Source organism: Hypanus sabinus, chromosome 3 (assembly GCF_030144855.1).
Source record: "Hypanus sabinus isolate sHypSab1 chromosome 3, sHypSab1.hap1, whole genome shotgun sequence".
Lineage (NCBI taxonomy): Eukaryota > Metazoa > Chordata > Chondrichthyes > Myliobatiformes > Dasyatidae > Hypanus > Hypanus sabinus.
This window is the reverse complement of record NC_082708.1, coordinates 77944650-77969105: the sequence shown is the minus strand read 5'-3', so window position 1 is coordinate 77969105 and position 24456 is coordinate 77944650. Positions and strand designations below refer to the sequence as shown.

At 40.3% G+C, this 24456-nt stretch overlaps 1 protein-coding gene across 4 annotated transcripts in view; it reads left to right on the top strand.

Moving 5' to 3' along the window:
- Window positions 1–24456, top strand: part of tdrd3 (tudor domain containing 3) — an 86402-nt gene that overhangs the window by 18001 nt on the left and 43945 nt on the right. For 3 of the 4 annotated variants that reach the window (XR_009511228.1, XM_059964733.1, XM_059964734.1), the window contains exons 2-5: window positions 4062–4146; window positions 10950–11015; window positions 20756–20916; window positions 24214–24355. Coding sequence is in view for 3 of the 4 variants with exons in the window: in XM_059964733.1 (XP_059820716.1) it covers window positions 4062–4146; window positions 10950–11015; window positions 20756–20916; window positions 24214–24355 (454 nt within the window). In the remaining variant the exon portion in view is untranslated. Of the gene's footprint in view, window positions 1–4061; window positions 4147–5165; window positions 5321–10949; window positions 11016–20755; window positions 20917–24213; window positions 24356–24456 lie in introns of all 4 variants that reach the window. The other variant, XM_059964735.1, reaches the window with a different exon arrangement.

The window sequence follows — 24456 nt, the reverse complement described above, 5'->3', positions numbered from 1 at the left end:
AGATAGCCTGAGAAATCTCATCTGTGTAGATGCTGCATGATGTGTTGCCTGATTACAAATCTGAACTGCAAAATATCAGACAGTGCACCATATGCAATTAAACATTTGAAATTGATAAATCTTTACCTGACTGTAGGGTTAGTAAAGAAAATAAAAATAAAAAGGGCTCATTTTAATGAAGCAGTCTAAGGTGCATGTTGGAGATCATGGATTCATCCAGTCATTCCCCATTGACCTTCTCCAAGCGTTGCTGACCTTTAGACCCTCGTTCCGTCCACTCTGTGCAGTAGTCTACCAAATCTTTATACTTACGTCTCCTCTCTTGATCTCTCGCCTACAAAAGACTGCAAAATCCCTGCTCCCAGACCTGCAGAAAAGAAAAACATGCCTCTCATTGCCTAGCATACATTCCAAAGCCCCCGTTATCTCCAGTCATAACCCAAACATTGCTGCTTCAGAGAAACCGTTACCATAGCAGTGAAACATTATAGAGAGGCCATTACATTTGCAGTGAATCCTTACAGCGTGTTACATCAATTTAAAAAAAAAAGCAATTTACCTCGTGTTTGATTTCTCTCAAGTCTAAGATCGAAACATTCTCTTGTACTTTGTGAAAGTGCCATTCTGTTGGCCAGAATTGGTAGCACTCTTAATTCTGTTCCACATGAGAACTTGAAGGATCGTTGAAAAGTTGGAGATGGTTCCTATAGGAGAGCAAGGATTCACTATTGGATTTTTGATAACAGTATAGGTACATATTGAAAACATAATTTTTCTTCATTGATTAGTGGTGGTGAATGCTGACAATTCCATCTGGCCATAAATTGAGGTTATCAGGGTTGCCCTTTTGATTATATTGGCATTTCTATTTTACTTATGTGTATTTATTGCAAAATGGTTGCTCTTGTCAAATAGCAAAGTAGAAATCACTTTGTTTCATTGGAAACCATGTTTCATTTCTCCAGCCAGCATCTCGGGGCTTTTTTTCTTGTGGCCAGTACACAAGGCCAGCTTAATGCTGTAAAGTTGTACAAGGCTTCTGTTTTAAGTAGTTTTCAAATTAAAGTCACAAATCTATGCTAAAAGTTGGTATTAAGCATTTAAAATGTTTTTTAAAATATATTATTGAAGGAATGACAATACAGAATGGATTACATTTTCCTCCATTTTGCTTATATACCTTACCCCTAAACAAACCTCCCCTCACCCTCCCTGCCCAAACATACCATGATAGCTAATGTATTTACAATACAACAATTCACAAATACAAGTACGGACATTTCGCAGCCATACCCTCACACTACTTCAAGATGAAGACCCACACACATCCACAACATGTCAGATGATCCAGAATATACTTGTATTACAATTCATCAAATACCCCGTAAGGTAAACCATATGCATGTTAAAAGAGAGGCAATTTCCCAAGTACAATCAGATGCCCTCAACTAGTAGGTAATTCCTTAAGACTCCCAAAGTATGACAAGAAAGGTCCCCATTTCGAATAGAACTTTTTCACAGACCCCCCTCAAAGTGAATTTAATCTTGTCTAATTTCAGAAAAAACATTACATCCTCTAACCAAGCAGCAGCAGATGGGGGAGTGGCAGATCTCCAGACCATCAAGATTCTCCTATGGGCCAAAAGCGATGTAAATGCAACGATATCCGACTGACTTGCATTTAAACCCAAACCATCATCTGCCACACCAAATACAGCTATAAGTGGGCAAGGTCTCAGTGTCACCCCCAAAACCTCACTGATAATTTTAAAAACCAGTGCACAATAGCCATCGAGCCGAGGGCAAGACCAAAATGCATGCACTAAACCAGCCGGAGAAAAGGAACACCTGTCACAGCTAGCGTCTGTCCCGGGATATATGTCAGCAAGCCTGGCTTTACTTAAATGCACCCTGTGTAAAACTTTAAATGGTATGAGCCCTAGTCTAGCACATGATGATGAGGAATGAACCCTATTCAATGCTTTTGCCCAATATTCCTCAGCCAGATCCATACCAAGGTTTAACATTTAAAATGTTTGAACTAATTTAAATTTTGATTTCAGTTGATGAATCCAAAATTACTTCTGTAATGCAAAGTATTACCAACCTGAGGAGGGGAATCTCTTAGGCTAAACACATATATAAACAGAGAATCGAGGAGCATTTCAACTCCTTGGACCCCCGGCGCACGTGGCATGGCATACAGGTCATTACAGACTTCAAACCACCTAGTACTGTGCCCCCTTCCAGCTCTGCTTCCCTCCCTGATGAGCTCAATTACTTCTACGCTCGCTTTGACCGAGGGAACAAGGAGGTCACCCTCAAAGCGGATCTCCCACCTGGTGAATTGCCTCTCACTTTCCACCTCCGATGTTTGCGCCACCCTGAGCAGGGTGAATGTACGGAAGGCAGCTGGTCCTGGCCGTGTGCTCAGAGTCTGTGCGGGGCAGTTGGCCGGGATCTTCACGGACATTTTCAATCTGTCCCTGGCCCGTGCAGTCCTCCCCACAAGCTTTAAGATCACCACCATCGTGCCAGTGCCAAAGTATTCCGCTGCCACGGGCCTGAATGACTTCTGCCCAGTTGCACTCACCCCCATCATTGCAAAGTGCTTTGAGAGATTGGTTCGATCATATCCGAAATCCTGTCTGCCCATTACCCTGGACCCCCATCAATTTGCCAATCGCACCAACAGGTCAACAGAGGATGCCATCTCCACAGCACTTCACTCTGCCCTGGTCCAACTCTTAGTCAGAATGCTGTTCATTGACTTTAGTTCAGCATTCAATACTGTGACCCTACCCCACCCCCCAAGCTGTTCGCCAAACTTCGCCAGCTTGGTATCAGCTCATCCTTCTGCAATTGGACCTTGGACTTCCTGACTAACAGACCCCAATCTGTTAAGTTAGACAACCTCTCCTGCTCCACTCTCACCCTGAACACCAGCGTGCCTCAGGGCTGTTTGCTGAGCTCTCTTCTGTACTCCCTTTTCACGTATGACTGTGTTCCTGTACATGGTTCTAACTCCAGAATCAAGTTTTCAGATGACACCATGGTGATTGGCCTGATCAAAGGTGATGACGAGACGGCCTACAGGGATGAGGTCCAGCACCTGGCAGTGTGGTGTGCTGACAACAACCTGGTCCTTAACACCCAGAAGACCAAGGAGGTCATTGTGGATTTGAGGCATTCTAGGAGCCACACTCACGCCCCCATCTACATCAATGGACCTGTAGTGGAGCGTGTATCAAGCTTCAGATTCCTTGGTGTCCACATTTCTGAGGATCTCACCTGATCCCTGAACTCCTCCATCCCGATCAAAAAGGTGCAATAGTGCCTTTATTTCTTGCGGAGCATCAAGAAAGCTCACCTCTGTCCCAGGATACTGATGGACTTTTACTGCTGTGCCATTGAGAACATACTCACCAACCACATCTCAGTGTGGTATGGCAATTATCCTGTATTGGACCGCAAAGCACTGCAGCATGTGGTGAAAACTGCCCAGTGGATTATCAGCACCCAATTGCCCACCATTGAGAACATCTACCATAAATGCTGCCCGAGCAGGGCGAAAAGCATTATCAATGATGCATCGCACCCTAACCATGGACTTTTTACTCTCCTCCCATCCGGTAGGCGCTGCAAGCACAGGAAGAGCTTCTTCCCTGAGGCTGTGACCTGCTGATTCTCACATCACAGCGCTAAGCAGTATTGCACCCATATTGTACTGTCTCAATACTTTTGTATTTGTGTGCTGTAGCACTTTTTATTTGCAGTTATTTTGTAAATAACCCTATTCTTTGCACTTCTGGTTAGATGCTAACTGCATTTCATTTGGCTTTGTATCTGTACTCAGCACAGTGACAATAAAGTTGAATCTAATCTAATCTATTCCTCAGAACTTGATTAAGAAAGCTGATCAGTATATCCAAACTAATAGTTTGTTGTTTACAGTTTTATCCACAAAAGGAAATGTATTGGATTTGCTAGAAAATAGTCAATGTATGTATACAAAGGAGTTTATAAAATGTTCAGTAAGTGCTTTTTTTTCTTTAATCCAGGTATCTTTCTCAAGAAGGAATTGAAGCCTGTATTACTTTGTCCACAAAGTCTGATGTAAAAGATATCATTCATATTGCACTAAATGTAAGTAACTTATGCTTGGACATAACTTGATTTTTTTTGTTTGTTTAATACTAAATTATGTGATTTATTTCTACACTCTAACATTTCATTATTTGATAAGTTGCATCCTTCTGTCTGCTGTTGATCAAAATGTACATGAGCATCATTAGTTGCTTGATTAGTCATTTCTTTTAGTGTTTTAATTATGCCTTTTGATTTGTACTTAAGAATGAGCTGAAATTCCCCTAGATTGCTCTCACAAAGTACCTGTGCAAGACCTTTTCACCAATGTCACACCAAATTGTTCTCACCTAAGAAATCCTTTTATTGTGGTTTCTTTGCAAACCAGATGAATTGATGGGATAAATCTTTTACTTTTAAGAAACGTAGTCATAATCCTGAAACAGAAGGGATTCTGTAGATGCTGGAAATCTTAAACAACACACACAATGCTGGAGGAACTCAGCAAATCGGGAAGCATCTTGGGAGGGAACTATCTGGCTGAGATCTTTCATTGGGACTGGAAAGGAAGGGGGAAGACTCCAGGATAAGGAAGTGGGGAAGGGAAAGAGTACAAGCTGGCAAATGATAGGTGATGCCAGGTGAGGGGAAAGGGGGTGGGATAAAATGAGAAACTGGGAGGTAATGGGTGGAAGAAGTAAAGGGCTGAATTAGAAGAAATCTGAAAGAAGGACAGTGGACCGTGAAGAAAGGGAAGGAGGAGGGGAACCAGATGGAGGTGATGGACAGCTGAGAAGAAATCGAAGAGAGGGTAACTAGACTAGAAAATGGAAAAAGAGAAAAGAAGAAATTGCCAAGCCAGAGAAATTCGCGGGTTAGAGGTTACCAAGAGGTGTTGCTTTTTCAACCTGTTTGGCCTCATCACGCTAGTGGAGGAGGCTACAGGCAGACATTTCAGAATGAGAATGGAAAGCCAAATTGAAAGGGTAGCCACCGGGAGATCCTGCTTTTTATGGCTGACTTGGCAAAGGTACTTGACAAAGTAGTCCTCCAATTTGTGCTGATTCTCACCGATGCAGAAGAGGCCACAGCAGGAACACCGGATACAATACCGGATCCTTGACGAACTCGCAGGTGTTACGTCGCCTCACCTTGAAGGACTGATTTGGTTCCTGATAGGTGCTGAGGAAGGAGGTGTAGGAGCAGGTGTGTAGCTCTTGTCACACTTTTAGAGGTAAGTGCCAGGAAGGGAGGCAAGTGGGGAGGGAGAAGGGAGTCGAATACAGAGTGATCCCTACAGAATGTGAGGGAGGGGGAGGAGGGATAGATATGCTTAGTGATAGGATGCCATGGGAGAGAATGGTGTGCTGCATATAGAGGGATAGTAGGTAAGGCCAGGGGAATTCTGCGAACGTTGAAGAGACGCCAGGATGGTATATTACCTCCTAGTTGCCAGGATCAGCAATGTCTCAGATACGGTCCACGGCAGTCTTAAAAGCATTGGGTGAACAGCCAGAAGTCTTGGTGCATATTGCTTCCAACGATATAGGTAGGTCCTGAAGAGAGAGTATTTTGAACTCTGGTGGAAGCAGAAAAGCAGGACTTCAAGGGTAGTAATCTCTGGATTATTGCTTGTGCCATGCACCGGTGATGGTAAGAAAGGGATGATTTGGCAGATGGATGTGTGACTGCAAAATTGGTGTAGGGGGCGGAGTTTCGGATTTGCAGATCATTGGGATCTCTTCTGCGGAAGGTTTGACTTGTACAAAAAGGACAGGTTCCACTTGAATGGCACTTGGGAGCTCATGTGCAGGATTCCTAAAAGGTAACTTGCAGATTGAGTTGGTATTAAGCAAAGCAAATGTAAATTTTGCTGATTCTAGCTTTAATAATGAGGTGTGGTGGAAGGCAAGGCCTCTGACTGTTAATATAAAAACATTTTTACATCATCCACTTTTTACTTTTTCAAAACATTCAAAGTGATTAAAAATGAATCATAGCTAAAATTAGATATATTTAAAATTAAAAGAACATGAAAACATTTACAATAATGAAATACATTTAATTTGATTTATTCAAAAAGTATACATCATTTGGACCATTTTACTCCATTGGAATATACTGTATGATATAGAGTTACTGAAACTTTGCCACGTCCAAAAGGCAGATTTCCCACTGGAATTGCTGATCCAGTGTTAGGTGTGGGCATGTAAACTTGTTCACTAATGTGGTATCTTAGACTTTTCATATTTTAAAAACGAAAGTATGTTTGAACATCATCTAATTTCTCTGGCTTCAGAAAGCTGAGAAATTTTGTTATCACTTAAATTTTCTCCTGGTTGTAAATTATTTTATTTACAAATACTCTGGATTCAATCATTACCCAGTTTCTGTTGTTCCCTCCCTTCTCCTTTCCAAATATTAATATTTTTTACAACTGTTTTTCAACACATGAGGCCATTGCCTCGTCTTCCTTTTTGTCTTGGTGCTAGTGCCCTTTACTTAGGTCAAAGCAATCTAACTTTCCTCGTCTGTTCATGCCAGTGCCAATTTGCGTTTGGCTTTCTTAATAATAAGATCAAAATGCTTAAGGATCTAGCTTTTGAAGTAGCCCATGTAGAACGTAGAACAACATAGCACATAGCACAATACAGGCCCTTTGGCCCACAATGCTGTGCTGACCCTTAAACCCTGCCTCCCATATATCCCTCCCACCTTAAATTCCTCCATATGCCTGTCTAGTAGTCCCTTAAACTTCACTAGTGTATCTGCCTCCACCACAGACTCAGGCAGTGCATTCCACGCACCAACCACTCACTGAGGCTATGTCCACACTACACTAGATAAATCCGTAACCAAAGCCTTTTCTCTTCATTTTTACCCTCTGTCCACACTAAAACAGTGTTTTTGTCCCCTGAAAATGGAGCTTTTCAGAAATGCCCTCCAGAGTGTGTAAATTTGAAAGCGCCGGATTGGGTAGAGCAGTGTGGATGGGGTAACTGGAGAAATCTAAAAATGCTGTCATGACGTGCCAGAACAGATGGTGACCACAGCGTGCCATTTCATTGTTTTCTTGAACACAACCTAACAATTTCAGAACAGACAGCAATGAGACTGAAGCCAGAGGAGCTAGAAATGTACTCACCAAATACTTATTGAATAAATAAGTATACTCACTTTGCCCTGTTTTCTGTCCTTGCTCGTATGAAGGCGGTTTACCTATTTATGCAAGTACTTCTCTGACAATAGATGTGTAACAGCCTAATGTGACATTGTATGGAAATACTAGATAATACTGATGCAGACATGTTTCATACATTTAACAAAGGGCTTTATTAATGCAACCGTCAGCCGGGTCAGACTATCCGTGAACTCCCTGTCGGTTGCCTCCATACGCTCCAGTATTTGTTTTTTTTTAGTTTTAAGTCCTCCTGCGTGAGAGCCAGCAGCTGTCCGTCATTTAAGTTTTTCTAGTCTGTAACTGAGCAAAAGCACACCCAGTATTTCACGGCAAGATTCGACACCAAACATGTCACTTGTTTTCGGTAGATGTGTCCTGTGCATGTGCAGTAGGAGGAGATTCGCCAAAATATCCATTTTAATGTGGAGAGAGATATTTTAAAAAATGCTTCATGTGGACGCCTATCGTTTTTACGCGAAACTGCCGTTTTCAAAATTATCCAGTCTAGTGTGGACATAGCCTGAGTAAAAAACCTTCCTCTAATATCCCCCTTGAACTTCTCACCCCTTACCTAAAAGCCATGTTCCTCTTGTATTGAGCAGTGGTGCCCTGGGGACGAGGTGCTGGCTGTCCACTCTATTCCTATTAATATTTTGTATACCTCTGTCATATCTCCCCTCATCCTCCTCCTCTCCAGAGAGTAAAGCCCCAGCTCCCTTAATCTCTGATTATAATGCATGCACTCAAAACCAGGCAGCATCCTGGTAAATCCCCTCTGTACCCTTTCCAATGCTTCCACATCCTTCCTGTAGTGAGGCGACCAGAACTGGACACAGCACTCCAATTGTGGCCTAACCAGAGTTTTATAGAGCTGCATCATTACCCCGTGACTCTTAAACTCTATCCCTTGACTTATGAAAGCTAAAACTTCATAAGCTTACTTAACTACCCTATCTACCTGTGAGGCAACTTTCAGGGATCTGTGGACATGTACCCCCAGATCCCTCTGCTCCTCCACACTACCAAGTATCCTGCCATTTACTTTGTACTCTGCCTTGGAGTTTGTCCTTCCAAAGTGTACCACCTCACACTTCTCCGGGTTGAACTCCATCTGCCACTTCTCAGCCCACTTCTGCATCCTGTCAATGTCTCTCTGCAATCTTCGACAATCCTCTACACTATCCACAACACCACCAACCCTTGTGTTGTCTGCAAATTTGCCAACCCACTCTTCTACCCCCACATCCAGGTCATTAATAAAAGTCACATAAAGTAGGGTTCCCAGAACTGATCCTTGTGGGACACCACTAGTCACAACCCTCCAATCCGAATGTACTCCCTCCACCATGACCCTCTGCTTTCTGCAGGCTAGCCAATTCTGAATCCACCTGGCCAAACATCCCAGGATCCCATGCCTTCTGACTTTCTGAATAAGCCTACCATGTCAAATGCCTTACTAAAATCCATGTAGATCATATCCACTGCACTACCCTCATCTATATGCCTGGTCAACCTCCTCAAAGATCTCTAACAGGCTTGTTAGACATGATCTGCCCTTCAAAAAGCCATGCCCTGTCCCTGATCAGACCATGATTCTCTAAATGCCCATAGATCCTATCTCTCAAAATCTTTTCCAGCAGCTTTCCCACCACAGACGTAAGGCTCACTGGTCTATAATTACCCTGACTATCCCTACTATCATTTTTGAACAAGCGGACAATATTCGCCTCCCTCTAATTTTTCCGGTACCATTCCCATGGACAACGAGGACATAAAGATCCTAGCCAGAGGTTCAGCAATCTCTTCCCTTGCCTCGTGGAGCAGCTTGGGGAATATTCTATCAGGTCCTGGGGACTTTTCCGTCCTAATGTATTTTAACAACACCAACACTTCCTTTCCCTTAATATTAACATGCTCCAGAACTTCAACCTCACTCATGTTGTCATCACTGTCATCAAGTTCCCTCTGATTGGTGAATACTGAAGAGAAGTATTCATTGAGGACATCGCTCACTTCCACAGCCTCCGGGCACATCTTTCCATCTTTATCTCTAATTGGTCCTACCTTCACTCCTGTCATCCTTTTGTTCTTCACATAATTGAAGAATGCCTTGGGGTTTTCCTTTACCCTACTCGCCAAGGCCTTCTCATGCTCCCTTCTTGCTCTCCTCAGCCCCTTCTTAAGCTCCTTTCTTGCTACCCTATATTCCTCATCTGATCCTTGCTTCCTAAACATGTATGCTGCCTTTTTCCACACTTATATATTTAAGAGGATGTTGATTGGTTCTTCATCAGTAAGTGTGTGAGCGGTTAGGGGCACAAGGTATACTATGGATGGAAGGGATTAAAAATCAGCTATGATGTAATGGTGGAATAGACTCTGGGCTGAATGGCCTTTTTCTCTTCCAGTGTCTTATGGTCTTATCCTTGTGATAGTGGGCGGATGGGTTAAATGAAAATGTGTGGAAAATTGAGGAGATGTGGGTGAGTGCAGCATCGATGGTGATGGAAGAGAAACCCCTGTTCTTTGGGGGGAAAAAAGAGGACATCTCAGATGTTCAATGGAAAGCCCCATCCTGACAACAGATTACTCTCAGTTAACTTGACTATTGCTCTTCCCAACTTGTCACTTGTTCAAAAGCAATTCCCTTCTTTCACTTCTATTTCTGCCACATCTTCACACTTGCAAATATCTTAATATTTAAAAAAAATGAAAACTTATCAGAAGATTGGAATACCTGCATTTAACAATCTTAATTAACTTCAGGAACCTCTTCTGAAAACAGTGAATTTCAGTTGATTAGGACAAAGCAGGACCAGTATATTTAGGCTCAATAAAGCGGCTGGCACAATAGCTGAAGTTTCATGGAAATAGTTAGAAAAAAGGAACTACTGAAAAAATAGGTAGAAAAAAGGAACTACTGCTTAATTGAGTAAAAAAATGTATTTAAATGAAATACTGAACAAAATAGAACACTACCAATACCTTTACAGTTCTATAAAACTGTTAGTTCCTAGTAGTTATCAGTGGAGGAACTTGTCTGTTTTTTTTAGACTGGTAATGAACAAAATTTGTACAGATAATGGACTGTCTTCAAACAATGCTTTAGATAATTGCCTCAAGATCGTCATTTTCACTGTAACATTTAAGATGATTGTCGTTACTTCTGTAATTCCTAATTTACTAAGGTAGTGAAATGATTTCATTTTTGCTCCTAGCCATTTCTGGTATATCCAAGCCTGAAGTGAGCAAAACCGTTCTGAATTGTCTTTGTGCTTATTTCTCGCTAACTAACTACATTTATTATGACTGGTTTTTGAACATAACCACACGCAACTGACAATTTAAAAACTGACCGTCCTAAGCACAGTGCAGTGCCTAACAGCTGCACAAGTGCATGCAATTGATACCAGTTTGAAAATGTTTAGCAACAGACTCCTGTCTCAATTAAGCTAGTGTCCCAAGTAATTGAAGGGAATCCTGGCTATTTTCTCAACTTAGCTTTTGTTCTTTAAAATTTGTCCAAAATAAAAGGCTGCCGAGATTAACCGATGGCCCAGTTAACCAGAATCCACTATATTTGGTAGGACATGTTTTGCTATATTATTCAGTGTTACATACATTAAAAAGTATCAATCGTTTCTATGTAGTGGTTTGAACTTCTTTTCATATTTGTCCTCAGAGTGATCTAAGAACGATTGGGAAAAAGTTTCTTCCAAATGAAATCAATAGTGGACGAATGGAACAGGTAAGATTTAGAGCAAAATATTTAATTAGTTGGTTTATCAGTGTGTGGCTTGTCTCATCTTTATGGGAAACTTGAGTTATTTGTTGCAAAATGTTACCCTTTGTGAACTGTTACCTTGATATCTCTGCAGTGGTCAGTCTGATAACTTTTCCAACAAATGTCAAGATGTTTGGTTACTTCTGACTTTTTGGTAATTGATTACACGTCTTAATATTGAATGGGGTGTCGGTGGCTTAAATTGTTCATGTAAAAATAATGTAGCCTCCAGCACATTATATTGTACAAATTGACTGAAGATTATTGAAGAGTTAAATAGACATAGTTCTGGATTACATAAAAGGAAAAGCTGCTATGTAGCTCAATGCCTACCATTTTAACCATTGTGTAAGTCAGTACCAAAGGTTTTCTTGGAATTTAGCAAGTTATAGCTGTAATTGGTTTTTATAGTTGCAAATAAACTCATGGTCTAAGATGAGTTTTAATTGTTTCTGCCTTTGTGAAAACAAAAAGGTATTTTTAAACCTGTTATATTTGGATGTTCAAGTATCAAAGCAAAACAAAAGCACAAATAAACAATTTGACCTCTTTTGCTTCCTTTGCCATTCAGTGAGAATAACTTTTCTTCTTTAATTTTCCTACATTTGCATGAGCAAAGTTTTTATAATGATATAAAATGGAAAAAGATGGCTAATGTGAACTTGGGTCCCTTGGAAAACAAAGTGAAGATTAATATTGGGTAGTGTGGAAATGGCTGGGGCCTCAAGTGACTATTTTGTGTCCTCTTTGCAGTGGAGGACATGTCTGGTATGCCAAAGAGAGGTTATGGTTGAGATGGGAGGTGAGGATCATTAAAAAGATGCTGATGCGCAAAATAGTGGTCCTAGTAGGGATAGGTAAGTTGGAAAGTTGATTCCACAGTTAAATAAGTCTAAAGGTCAGGTACGTAGACTCATGATTAAGGGGAATAGATTTAGGGTGGTGATGTGGAGAAGCCTCTGCCCAGAGTGTAGCAAATGTATGGAATTGTCTGCTCAGTGAGGCAGTAGAGGTTACCTCAGTTAAATATATTTAAGGCAGAGTTAGTTAGATTTTTGTATAACAGGGTAATTAAGGGTTAGGTGCTGAGTCCATTGGCCAGATCAGCCATGATGTTGTTGAATGGCAGACCAGACTTGCAGAGCCAGATAGCTTTCTCCTGTTTCTATTTCTTATATTCTTATTAACCTTCTGTCCCTTGATTCCCAAAATGTCCCAACGATCCACAGATCTCTAACTTGCTGCTCATTACACCAGCTGGTGTTTAGGGCAGCAATAAAAGTTCTCCATCTGTCTGTCCTGAGCTACTCAGATGTAAAAGGATTCTTTGTTGCTGTTTCTGTAACAATTTTGTTTGACCAGTCAGTTGTTAGTCCTGAGCTGAACCCCAGAACCTGGAGGACTGGTGACCACTTCGTCTGGCCTCCACTCTTTGGTGCTTTGTAGGGTTACCCATGCTCATCAGGTCAAAGCATAATGCCCTGAATTTAGCCAGCATAGCTATCTGGGTCGTTGAGGCATGCAATCCTCCAAACTGCGGCAAGGGTGTGGATCTCTTGGAGGGCCAACTTGATTAGGTTTGGTTATTGAGCTTCCACAGCCATCTTGAATCCAGGGAATTCCCTTTACTCATTTTTCTGGGTGAAGATATTTGTTTTCAACCTTTTCTAGACAGTGATCTCTGGTTTTAGACAGCCTAGCTCAGAAATATCAGCTGTGTATCTTTTCAGTGAAATCACCTCCTTAACTCTGAATATGATTGCTGTTTGCTCTGACTCTCCACATTATGAACCCACCATGCCAGGAATCAGATGGGTAAACTTCTCTACACTCCTGCACTTAAGACTACCCTTTAGATAGGGAGACCAGTCCTATATACAGGATTATAGAGAGCTGTATGCAGTAGCAGCAATACATTTCTGTTATTCAAATATTTCCTCTTCCGAGTGCTCATTTAATTTCCGTGATTTGTTCAAAGGACACAAGTTCCTTTGAACACCAATATCTTTCAACCTCCTCTTTCCTTTGGCATTGAGATGAGCAGCAACTTAATGACTGCTGAAAGCGGTAGGTGCTGTTGCAGAATCGTCATCGTATGAAGTTGTCACAAATGAGATTGGTTTACCCTTTAATGGGTTTCAGTTAGAATAAAAAGTGTTAATGCTTTCTCACTGTAAGCTTTTTTATTTAAAGCTTCTAGATCCATTTGTAATATGTGCACAGTTGTATGAGTACTAGCTCTGTGTGATCTTTGAAGGTGAAAGTGAGCTAGTTAAGTGACGTATGGAGAAACGTGGACAAACTGAGCTCATGGTGAAATTCTGCTCGCATCCATTTATCTGAATGTTCATTGCTTTTGCCAAGGTCTTTACATTTAATTTATCATGCATTGTGGCAGTTGTAGCATTACAGTGCAATTAAATTAAATCTTGTCAGTAAAACAAAAACTTACTTGATTTTGCTTTTGTATATGCGCATATATATTTGAGAGTAACTGAACGCAATGAGAGCAGAGTTGGAAAAGAATTTAGGCTCCTGAGATTTAGAGGCCTGGTTTAATGTGGTTTACTTTTAAACAGCAATGTATATGAGCTTTGTTAATGTTTTGTCTCATCATTTTTTTCTTTGAAATAAAGCACTCTTCAAAGCTTCTGTTTATTGGTTCCCATATTTTTTTCAAGAAAATTGCAGTCATATTCAGTCATCTGACCACACTTCAGAATTGGAAGGTATAGCAATTTAGAGCAAATATTTATTTAAAATCTATATCCCAGTACTTTTCTATCAGTAGGGAAAGCAGCTTTTATGATGAAAGAAACTTGTACAGTATAAAAGGCAACACGAGTGAATCTGCAGATGCTGGAAACAAATAAAAACACAAAATGCTGGCAGAACTCAGCAGGTCAGACAGCATCTATGGGAGGAGGTTGTGTCATCACTACCTCCTCCCATAGATGCTGTCTGGCCTGCTGAGTTCTGCCAGCATTTTGTGTTTTTATTTTGTACAGTATAAAACTTGTGATCTTACCACCAGAGGGTGCTAAAGTATGCAGTTTGTGTGCGCACTGAACCAGACAAAGTGCTATCAACTGTGAATATCCCATTTCAAAGTCTTGCAGTACACCAAGATTGTAGTACACACGTTGGAATGTTTCGCAAGTTTGGTATGTTTTTGTTTGAATTCAATCCTCATTCAGCTTATGTTTGAAACAAAGCTATTCAGCATTAGACTCGATAATGCATTTGTAGATTACATCCTTCTCCCTCATGGCTGTGAACGTGGAGGAAAGCAATGCAAAACCAAACTAGGCCATTTATTGTCACATCTAAAGCAAGTGAAACAAATTAAAGCAATCATCCTGCAACTTGCCTGTCCGATCCCTTTAGAAACATATAAAATTCTAAAGGGATTGGACAGGCTAGATGCAGGAATACTGTACCCAATGTTGGGGAAGGTCAGAATGAGGGGTCACAGTTTAAGGATAAAGGGGAAGCCTTTTAGGACTGAGATGAGGAGAAAGTTCTTCACACAGAGTGGTGAATCTGTGGAATTCTCTGCCACAGGAAACAGTTGAGGCCAGTTCGTTGGCTATATTTAAAAGGGAGTTAGATATGGCTAACTTGTGGCTGAAGGGATCGGGGGTATGGAGAGAAGGCAGGTACAGTGTTCTGAGTTGGATGATCAGCCATGATCACACTGAATGGCGGTGCAGGCTCGAAGTGCTGAATGGCCTACTCCTGCACCTATTTTGTATGTTTCTGTGTTTAAATCATGCACTGAGATTCAGACAGGTAAATCTCAGATTTCTGAGATTCAGTCTTGTGCACAAATTTTCTGAATCTGAGATTCAGTCTTGTGCACAAATTTTCAAAGAATGCAGTTGTGTATGTAAGTGTAACTATACACCAGTAATTCGTAATATGGCATGGGAAGCTTGTTCTTTGGCCCACCCCATCAGTTATGACAAGCACCCATCTGTACTTGTCATATTTATTAGCACTTGGTCCTTAGCATTATTTGAGAGGGTTCCAGCTGTCTGTGTGGTGTGTTCTCTTTGTGTTGAGACTGATTTTCTTTGGTTTTGCTGGGACACATCCATAAGGGAAGTTATTTTAGGGCAGTCCATATTGCTGACAGAGCTCAGTGTAGTTTTGGGCATTGGGAGAACTTTGTTTACAAAAGCTGATTAGACTGAGAGCATTGTGACAGTAGCATCTGGAGGGGAAAGGATAATGTGTTCTCATGTGGGATAATTAGAGTGGGAGAGATTGCTTTTTCTGATGGACTGTTAAATGATGGTGGAAGTAGAATTGTGAATGGTGGGGAGTGGGCATAACTGACATCTGTGAGGGGGAAGAAACCTTAAGTGGATGAAAGTGCAGCAAGTTTGTGTAATTGAAGTCAAACAGGCCAGAGTACCCATGTTGATATAATGGTAAATTTAATGGGAAGCAACATGTGGATTGAATTGCATTTGTTTGATTTTATTAAATATCGTTAATGGTTATTGCAGCATCCTGTTTAAAGAAATGAATTTCCAGTATTTATGTTTTAAACTGATTTTGCTGTTTAACCACTGTAGTATTACTTGTGTTATTTTGTTTTTTTAGGAGTAAGAGTGAAATTCAGTTGTAGAATGTTGAATTCTGAATGGAATGCTTTCCTCCTCTACGCTATTTGATTAATTGGACATCACTTAATGCTAGTTAATTATTTGAACAGAATATTCTCCATTAAATGTTGGTTGCATAATGCCTGTCGACATGCACTGTGTTTGAGAGTGAAAGCTGAAATGTACATAAGCAGGAGAAATTAGGAAGGGTGTAATTCCATACAGTAATATAATATGGGAAATTTTAACTTGAGATCTTGTAGATGCTGGAAATCCAGGGCAACACACAAAATGCCCAGATGTACAAGTTCACCCCATCTTCCTGCTGCCTTAACAGGGATAGTTTCTGTTGTCCTTGCCTATCACCCCATGAGCCTCCACATTCAACACATCATTCTCCACAACATCTGCCATCTTCAACAGGACTTTCCCACCAAACACATCTTTACTCCCCTGATTTCCGCAGGGATTGTTCCCTCTGTGATTCCCTCGTCCACCCGTCCCTCCCCACTAATCTCCCTCCTGGCACTTATCCCGCTACGTGGCAGAAGTGCTACACCTGCCCATTCACCCCCTCCTTCATCTCCATTCAAGGCCCCTAACAGTCCTTCCAGGTAAGTTAACACTTACCCTGCCAATCTGCTATGGTTGTCTAATGTACTTGGTACTCCTGATGCAGCAGTCTCTGCTTTGGTGAAACCCAGTGTAGATTGGGGAACCACTTTGTCGAGCACCTTGGCTCCAACTGCAAAAAGCTGAATTTCCCAGTGGACAACCATTTCAATTCCTATCTCAAATCTGACATGTTGATCGGGGGGCTCCTCTTCTGTCACAATGAGGCCACTCAGATTTGAGGACAACACTTCATATCCCTTCCAGATGGATTCCAACCTGATGGCATGAACATCGATCTTTCCAACTTCTGGTATTTCTTTCCCCTTCTCTGTCTTTCCTTTTTCATTTTGTTACTTTGGTCTCTTATCCCTTTTCACCTCCCCCTGGTGCCACTCCCCTGCCCCTTTCTGCCATGATCCACTTTCCTCTCTCATCAGATTCTCTCTCCAGCCTTTTGCCTCTTGCACTTGTCTCCTTCCAGCTTCTTGCTTCATTCTGCCCACCCCTCACCTGGCTTCAATCAATCACCTCTCTCTCTCCTCCCCACCCCCCCCCCCCCCAACCACCACCTTTATTCTAGCTTCTTCCCCCTTCCTTTCCAGTCCTTGTGAAGGGTTTCGGCCTAAAACACTGACTTTATTTATTTTTAGAGATACTACCATCCTCCACGATTTTGTGTGTGTGAACAAGTTGAATTTTTCCATCAGGGGTAGCTAAGGTTGAATCTGATCCATTGTATTGTCTGCTTAGCTTCATATTTATGTATTTTAGAACCATTTTTCTATTATCTCCCTGCTTTTAATGTTTCTTATTGTAATAGCAGGCAGCTTGTTCTTTTGTCTTCAGTTCAGTAAAGTAGGTTTCCATTAATGTATGGTTAAAAGTATATCTCTTCTTTTCGTCATTCTTCATTCCTTTTGGTTTTATAATGCATTTGAAATGGTCAGCTATATTGAGAAAATACAAAATATTTCTTTTAATAGTTTTAATGAACTGAAAACACTGCATTAATGGAAAATCAAAAATATTGCAAATATGGAAATGTGAAGTAAAAACTAAATGCTGAAGCATATTCAGCAGAGTTATAATAACATCTATGGCAATATAATAAATGAAAGTTAGGAAATAAACATGTAAAGTTTTAAAAGGTGGAGACCAGTAAATTTCATTTTTAGTTCAGTGTGAATAACATTGTATCGCAACACTTGTCCTTTAATGTTTTCTAGATATTTTTATGCTTTGAAATTCACAATTTAAAATAAAAACTTCATTTATCCTGGCATCTTGGAATAAATGATATTGTTCCATATGCCAGTGCAGTTTTTAAACAGGAAATTTTAATAATCATTCAAATTGTAGAATATTTGTTTTTCACTGAAAAATATTGAATATACACATTGACGATGCAAAATTGTACATGGCTTAACTGTTACAATCTGTGAATTTGTGATTTAAAAAATTTTTTGGCAAGCAGATTATTTATTTGGTAGACGTGAATTATCTTTATGAAATGCCATTTTAATCATTAGTCGACAGACTGAAGTTGAAAAGGAACTGAAGAATTTCAAGTATTAAAAGTTAAGGCATCGCTATCTCTTGTGCATGTATGCCGAACCTCTGAAGAATTATCTCCAAATACTATGGATGCATTAGTTATCTTACAGGATGCAGATTTTTGGGGCACTCCAGCAGATTTGAAAGGTAGTGAATCTATTCTGATATATTTTTTTAAGTTCCTGTGAATAGCCAGCAGAAGGATTTGTCACTAGAGTATGACAGTCTTTCCGCACTTTGTGTTGTGCAGCTTTCTCAGTTTGATTGACCACAACCATGACAGACAATTTCTCTTGTCTGTGCACTGCTCCATGGTAGATCCATGGACAGTTCCGGTTTTTGCCAGAAACAACTTGTGAACTTTGCAGTGTGCTCATCAGTGGAATGATCTATAAATCTGGATGGCTGTGAGAAGGGTAGTAAGATCAGTATACCAGAAATAGAAGTAATACTCTTCAGCTGTTGTCTGTACTGGACCCGTCTGAACAGAATGCTTTGGACAAATGGAGTACCTCAGTCCTTGTTGGCTCTCAACACCCCTCTCTAACAGGATCAGTCTGTTCCTGTTGGCAGCAACATCACAAGCTCTATCACGCTGAGCACTGGTGCACTCTATGGCTGTGTGCTCAGCCCACTGCTGTCTCACAATTGCATTGCGAAATCTAGCTCAAACTGCTTCAGGTTCGTTGATGATACAACAGTGGCTGGCTTCATCAGCAACGATGATGAGTTGGCATACTGAGAGGAGGTAGAAAGGCGAGTCAAGTAATGTGAAAACAACTTAAGTCTCAATGTGAGCAAGACAAAATGGATGATTTTGGACTTCAAGAAGGTGCAGGTTAACCACTCTATTGCACATAAGTGGCTCGGCCGTGGAGAGAGTGAAGAGCACAAAGTTCTGCACAAAACGGATGATCTAACCTGGACTCTCAGCTCTTCATTAGTCAAGAAGGCACAGTGGCACCTACACTTCCTGAGGAGATTAAGGCATGCAAGGCTCCCAAAAAGATGAGTAGATTTAAAAGGTGACTTTTACATTTTTTTCTACTCATCTTTTGTTCTCTAGTCCTGCTGAAGGGTCTCAGCCCAAAACGTCGATGGTACTCTTTTCCATAAATGCTGTCTGCCCTGCTGAGTTCCTCCATTTTGTGTGTGTTGCAAGTTTCATTTGAAATTATCGCTTGTTCTTCAGAATTGAAGCGAGTTGGGAACAGGGTCTACTTGTGCTTAAAGCAAATGGTTGCTATTCCAGAAATCAATCTTGTGAATTTTGCTGTAGTCCTTTGACCAAAAATATATTCTGTAGTTTTGGAGTTCAGACCTGTAGGCAAAATTCCACCAGACACCTCAGTAATTGGAACAAGATACCTCTACTCATTGTTGTCTACATTCTGCTTATTGTACCTGCTTAATGACTTTCAATATGTTGTGAATGCGATACCTAAGCCTCTTTCAATCTTTAGTCATTTTGTTGGGAACTACTGATTTTTTTTTCCCATCCTAATGGGCAATCTTGCATTTTTCTGCATTACATCAAATCTGACGCATTCTTGCCCATTTCCATATAACCATATAACAATCACAGCACGGAAACAGGCCATCTCGACCCTCCTAGTCCATGCCGAACTCTTAATCTCACCTAGTCCCACCTACCCACACTCAGCCCATAACCCTCCACTCTTTTCCTGTCCATATACCTATCCAATTTTACCTTAAATGACACAACTGAACTGGCCTCTACTACTTCTACAGGAAGCTCATTCCACACAGCTATCACTCTCTGAGTAAAGAAATACCCCCTCGTGTTTCCCTTAAACTTCTGCCCCCTAACTCAAATCATGTCCTCTCGTTTGAATCTCCCCTACTCTCAATGGAAACAGCCTATTCACGTCAACTCTATCTATCCCTCTCAAAATTTTAAATACCTCGATCAAATCCCCCCTCAACCTTCTACGCTCCGATGAATAGAGACCTAACTTGTTCAACCTTTCTCTGTAACTTAAGTGCTGAAACCCAGGTAACATCCTAGTAAATCGTCTCTGCACTCTCTCTGATTTATTGATATCTTTCCTATAATTCGGTGACCAGAACTGTACACAATATTCCAAATTTGGCCTTACCAATGCCTTGTACAATTTTAACATTACATCCCAACTTCTGTACTCAATGCTTTGATTTATAAAGGCCAGCGTTCCAAAAGGCTTCTTCACCACCCTATCTACATGAGACTCCACCTTCAGGGAACTATGCACTGTTATTCCTAGATCTCTCTGTTCCACTGCATTCCTCAATGCCCTACCATTTACCCTGTATGTTCTATTTGGAGTATTCCTGCCAAAATGTAGAACCTCACACTTCTCAGCATTAAACTCCATCTGCCAACGTTCAGCCCATTCTTCTAACCAGCATAAATCTCCCTGCAAACTTTGAAAACCCACCTCATTATCCACAACACCTCCTACCTTAGTATCATCCTTAATTTCCTTAATCGACCATGTTCCCATGAAACATGTCTGTATCTTCAGAACAATCGACATTACTACACAACTTTGAATGATCAGTAATCTTGAGTATGTTTTACACTTCTCTTTTCCAAATCATGGGTAGAAATTGTGAACTTGGTCCCCAACATCATTTCCTGTAACAACCAGCAGCACTTCTCCAATTTCCACCACAATATTTTGTGCTTCAATATTATTTAAGTATCCTGTTGTATAACAATTTGTTGAAGGTTTTCTCTTTGTTTTCTAAGAAATGTTTTGTATTTGATGTTTCTCTTGGCCTTGAGTAATCAGTGCCAGTGTATAATGTAGAATGTTTAAGCTGCTATTCAAGTTAGTGTTTCTAGTTTAGAAAGTAAAAAGCTTCTGTGTTCAAATTTCTGTTCTCTAATTTTAATCCTAGTTCTTTTATAACAATTAGCTTGACGGCCCATGTGTCTTACAAATCCAAAAGATCAGGAATATCTCTGCGCCAAAAGATCATGAGGAGTCTCAAGCTGCACCAAGAATGTTGCGTATACAATTGACAGATGGACATGTCAATTGCATAGGCATAGAGTTCAATAATCTATCAAAAATAAGGTAAGTACTTTATATAATATCTATTTATTGAGTTGAAAACACCATGGAACAGCCGATTCGGCCCACTGAGTCTCTGTCGACCATCAAGCATTCATTCCTCATTATGGTCAAAGTTGACCTGCTTTTTAAGTTAGCAATTGACTGAATAAATGGTTGTTGTCAGGTATTTTAGACGAGTAATTTGAGGGCTTGAGCTAGGTATCTCTGTTTTGGTTAAAACTGGATATTAGAGCTTTAGAGGGAATCTGTGCATGATTGGAATCTGGAACACAAACTGAAGGATGGTGAGGCAGAGGCTTGCAATATTTAAGAATTCAAATAACTATGTGCCAAGGTATACAACACTATGGATCAGATGTTGTTACGAATTCGTATAGAAAGGTACTTGCTAGTATGCATGTGGTGGGATGAAGGGCTTGTTTCTGTGCTATTTGACTTTGATAGATTAGAGATGACACTAGAAGTGGAGAAGGCCATAAACAAGTTAATTTGGGAGAGGCAATAAAATATTACTATTTAAGGAATTGAGTTGGGCGGGGTTGAGGGGAGGGAGGTGGCTGTAATGCTTCTATTACACAGAGCAATGGAAAGACTGCAGCACATACAACAAGCTGGAGGAACTCAGCAGGTCGGGCAGCATCCGTGGAAACGAACAGTCAGCATTTCGGGCTGAGACCCTGACGAAGTGTCTAGGCCTGAAATGTTGACTGTTTGTTTCCACGGATGCTGCCTGACTTGCTGAGTTCCTCCAGCTTGTTGTATGTGTTGCTTTGACCCCAGTGTCTGCAGTGTGCTTTGTGTAATGGAAAGACTGCATTTGGACTTTTGTTTTAAAAGAAGGAAGTAAATACATGAGCAGCAGCTGGAGAGAATTTATTATGCATATCCTCAGAATGGGTGAATTAGAAAGAGCATGGGAATAGTCCAGCAAGTCAGTGTAGACCCTCAAATATCCTTTTACAGTAATCACACCTTAATTCATGTTTTAAATTTTCCTCTCACTGTAGTGCATGTTCCAAAAATCACCACATTCTACCTTTCACTTGCACATTAACGGCAATTTGGAACTGCCAATCAAACATTATGAGAAAAGGTTGGACAGGCCTGTCCTGTATCTACTGAAATTGAGAAGAGCAATAGACTTGATTACAATGTATAAAATCCTGTTGGGTCTTGATAAAGTTGATGTGGGGAGGATATTTTCTCTTGTGGGAGAATTTAGAAGTAAGAGGTCAGTGTTTAAAAATAGTGTGGCACCTATTTCGGACAGAAGTAGAATTTCTTTTTTGTGGGGGCCATTTGGAACGCAGTTCCTTGAAGAGCAATGGAAGTAAAATCTTCCAGATCTTTCAGATTTTACTTCACTGGAGTTCGATTCTCGATAAGCAAGGGAGTTGAAGATTACTCCAGCATAAGTGGGAAAGTAGAGCAGATGTTACAATCAAATTACAATACTTAAAATGCCTGCTTTTAACCTTGTTATTGTACCAAAATCTCTGCTGGAAAGAGATGTCCACCCAGACAGAACAGAAGATAGCAGTTTCTGGTATATGCGGCATGAGGTGCTGATGGAGGCCATTGGATTCTGGGTGTCTAGCAATACTATGGAGTAGTGGTTGCTTGTCTGCAGTGCACTATTTGCCGTGCCAGTCTGCATGAATCTCAACTCACAGCTGTGCTACTGGCCAAGATTGCCCCTTGCATGCAGCCTCTGCAGTTTGCCTGGATCGCTTACTTCCCACCAGGCAATATGGTGATAAGATTCCTTTGACTTCCATTGATGCGAGAGCACCAGTGAAGGGCTGAACCCTCAGACAGATTATTTGTGGTATAGCATACAGCTGCCATAAGGGTGAAGGTTCACATCGTATCATGTAGGAATGCTGACAGTTCTGCATCTTGATAACAAACCCTCTTAGCACTGATTACATTTGGACTTTTTGTTTCTGTGAACATAACCAAGTATTCTTAATGTTCAGGTTATGTACATTTAGTAGTATATTTGATAATTTGGGATAACTATTTAACTTTAAAAAAAATGGAAAACATAAATGTCATGTGGAGGAGATTAAAGCAAGTTCAAATTACATCTCGAATCTTTTTCCCCCACATGCACACTTTATTTGCTATAGATTGAATAGACTTTTTGTCATCAAGATAGAAAATGCTAGTGATGTGCATTGGATCAGGCAGCAACTCTCGAGGGGATGTAAAAGAGTTTGTTTCAGGCTAATGACTTTTGATCCAAATTCCTTTTCTTAACCCTATGAAGAGCAAGAGAAGACTTGTTTCTCTTCCATTACATGAGAACACTTACAGTAAGCTGGCACTGATGGTGATACTTCATTGTCAGAAGAAATTATCTTGCCACCTTCGTGTTCATTTTGTTTTCATTGTCTCCATGCAAATAACTAATGTAGTTAAAATTTGGATTTTATTTAATCCATCTGATTGTAGGATTGTCACTGAATTGGAGTTGGAAGTGTATTTTAAATATTAGTGTGTCAAGAATAAAATGAGAGTTGTCAGAGGGTATTGTAAACATTTTGTGAATAAAACTTGACATTGAAGGGTAATAAACTTGGATAATCTCCAAATTTGTAAGTAAAATGTGGTGTGGTAGCTCTGAATCATGAGACTACAAAATCAAATTACAAAATTGTTCTGAGAACTTTAGATATAACTAGATTAAAAGTGTGTTTAATCCTTGCACTTTGTGAGCTGGCTAGCTTATGGGTTAAGTTCTTTACAATTTTAATTGTTGGATGGCTGCTGCTGATACAAGTAGTTTCTCAGAGTCTGAAGTGTTGAGAAAGCAGTGTATTGCATGATGGCAGCAAACTATTGGATGTCATTAGTGATGGAGGTTGTACTGTGAAAATCTCCTTACTATTTGTTCTTGGTTGTTCTAATTGGGATAGGTACATTTTCTTGAAATTTCGCTGTACACCTTTCTTTTAGGAAAGACATTCATTTTATCTTTTGTTACTATCGTGATGTTTTGTCAATATATGTTTGAATTGACTGCATTGTAGTATGCCCGCATTGATTTTAAATTTGTTTCTATTACTTACTGGCACTGCATATACTGCAATACTTCTAATTATATGCTTAAGATCACATTGTGCAATTAGTAAAAATGGAAGTAAGAAACACTGCTAATGATGACATAATAAAAAGCACTTTCCTGCTATTAATATGTTAACATTACAGAGCCAATTATTGAAATGGTTCTTAAAATTTTAAAACTAAATCTGATTTCTTGTCTAATATTATTGCTAAATTGTTTCCTGGTAGCCTCAATACCCCACCTGGAACAAAAGTAAGACTATGTGGAACGATTAAAATGAGAAATGGATTTCTGTTGTTGCACGACACGAACGTTCTTGTACTTGGTGGTGACGTCGATCAACTGATTGAAAAATGGAAACTGCAAAGGGTGAAGTAACATTAATGTTCCTACTTTCAGCAATTCTTAGTTTCTGTGCCAAAAAAAGTTAAAAATGGGACCAATAATTTAATGAAATTGTACATTGTCAA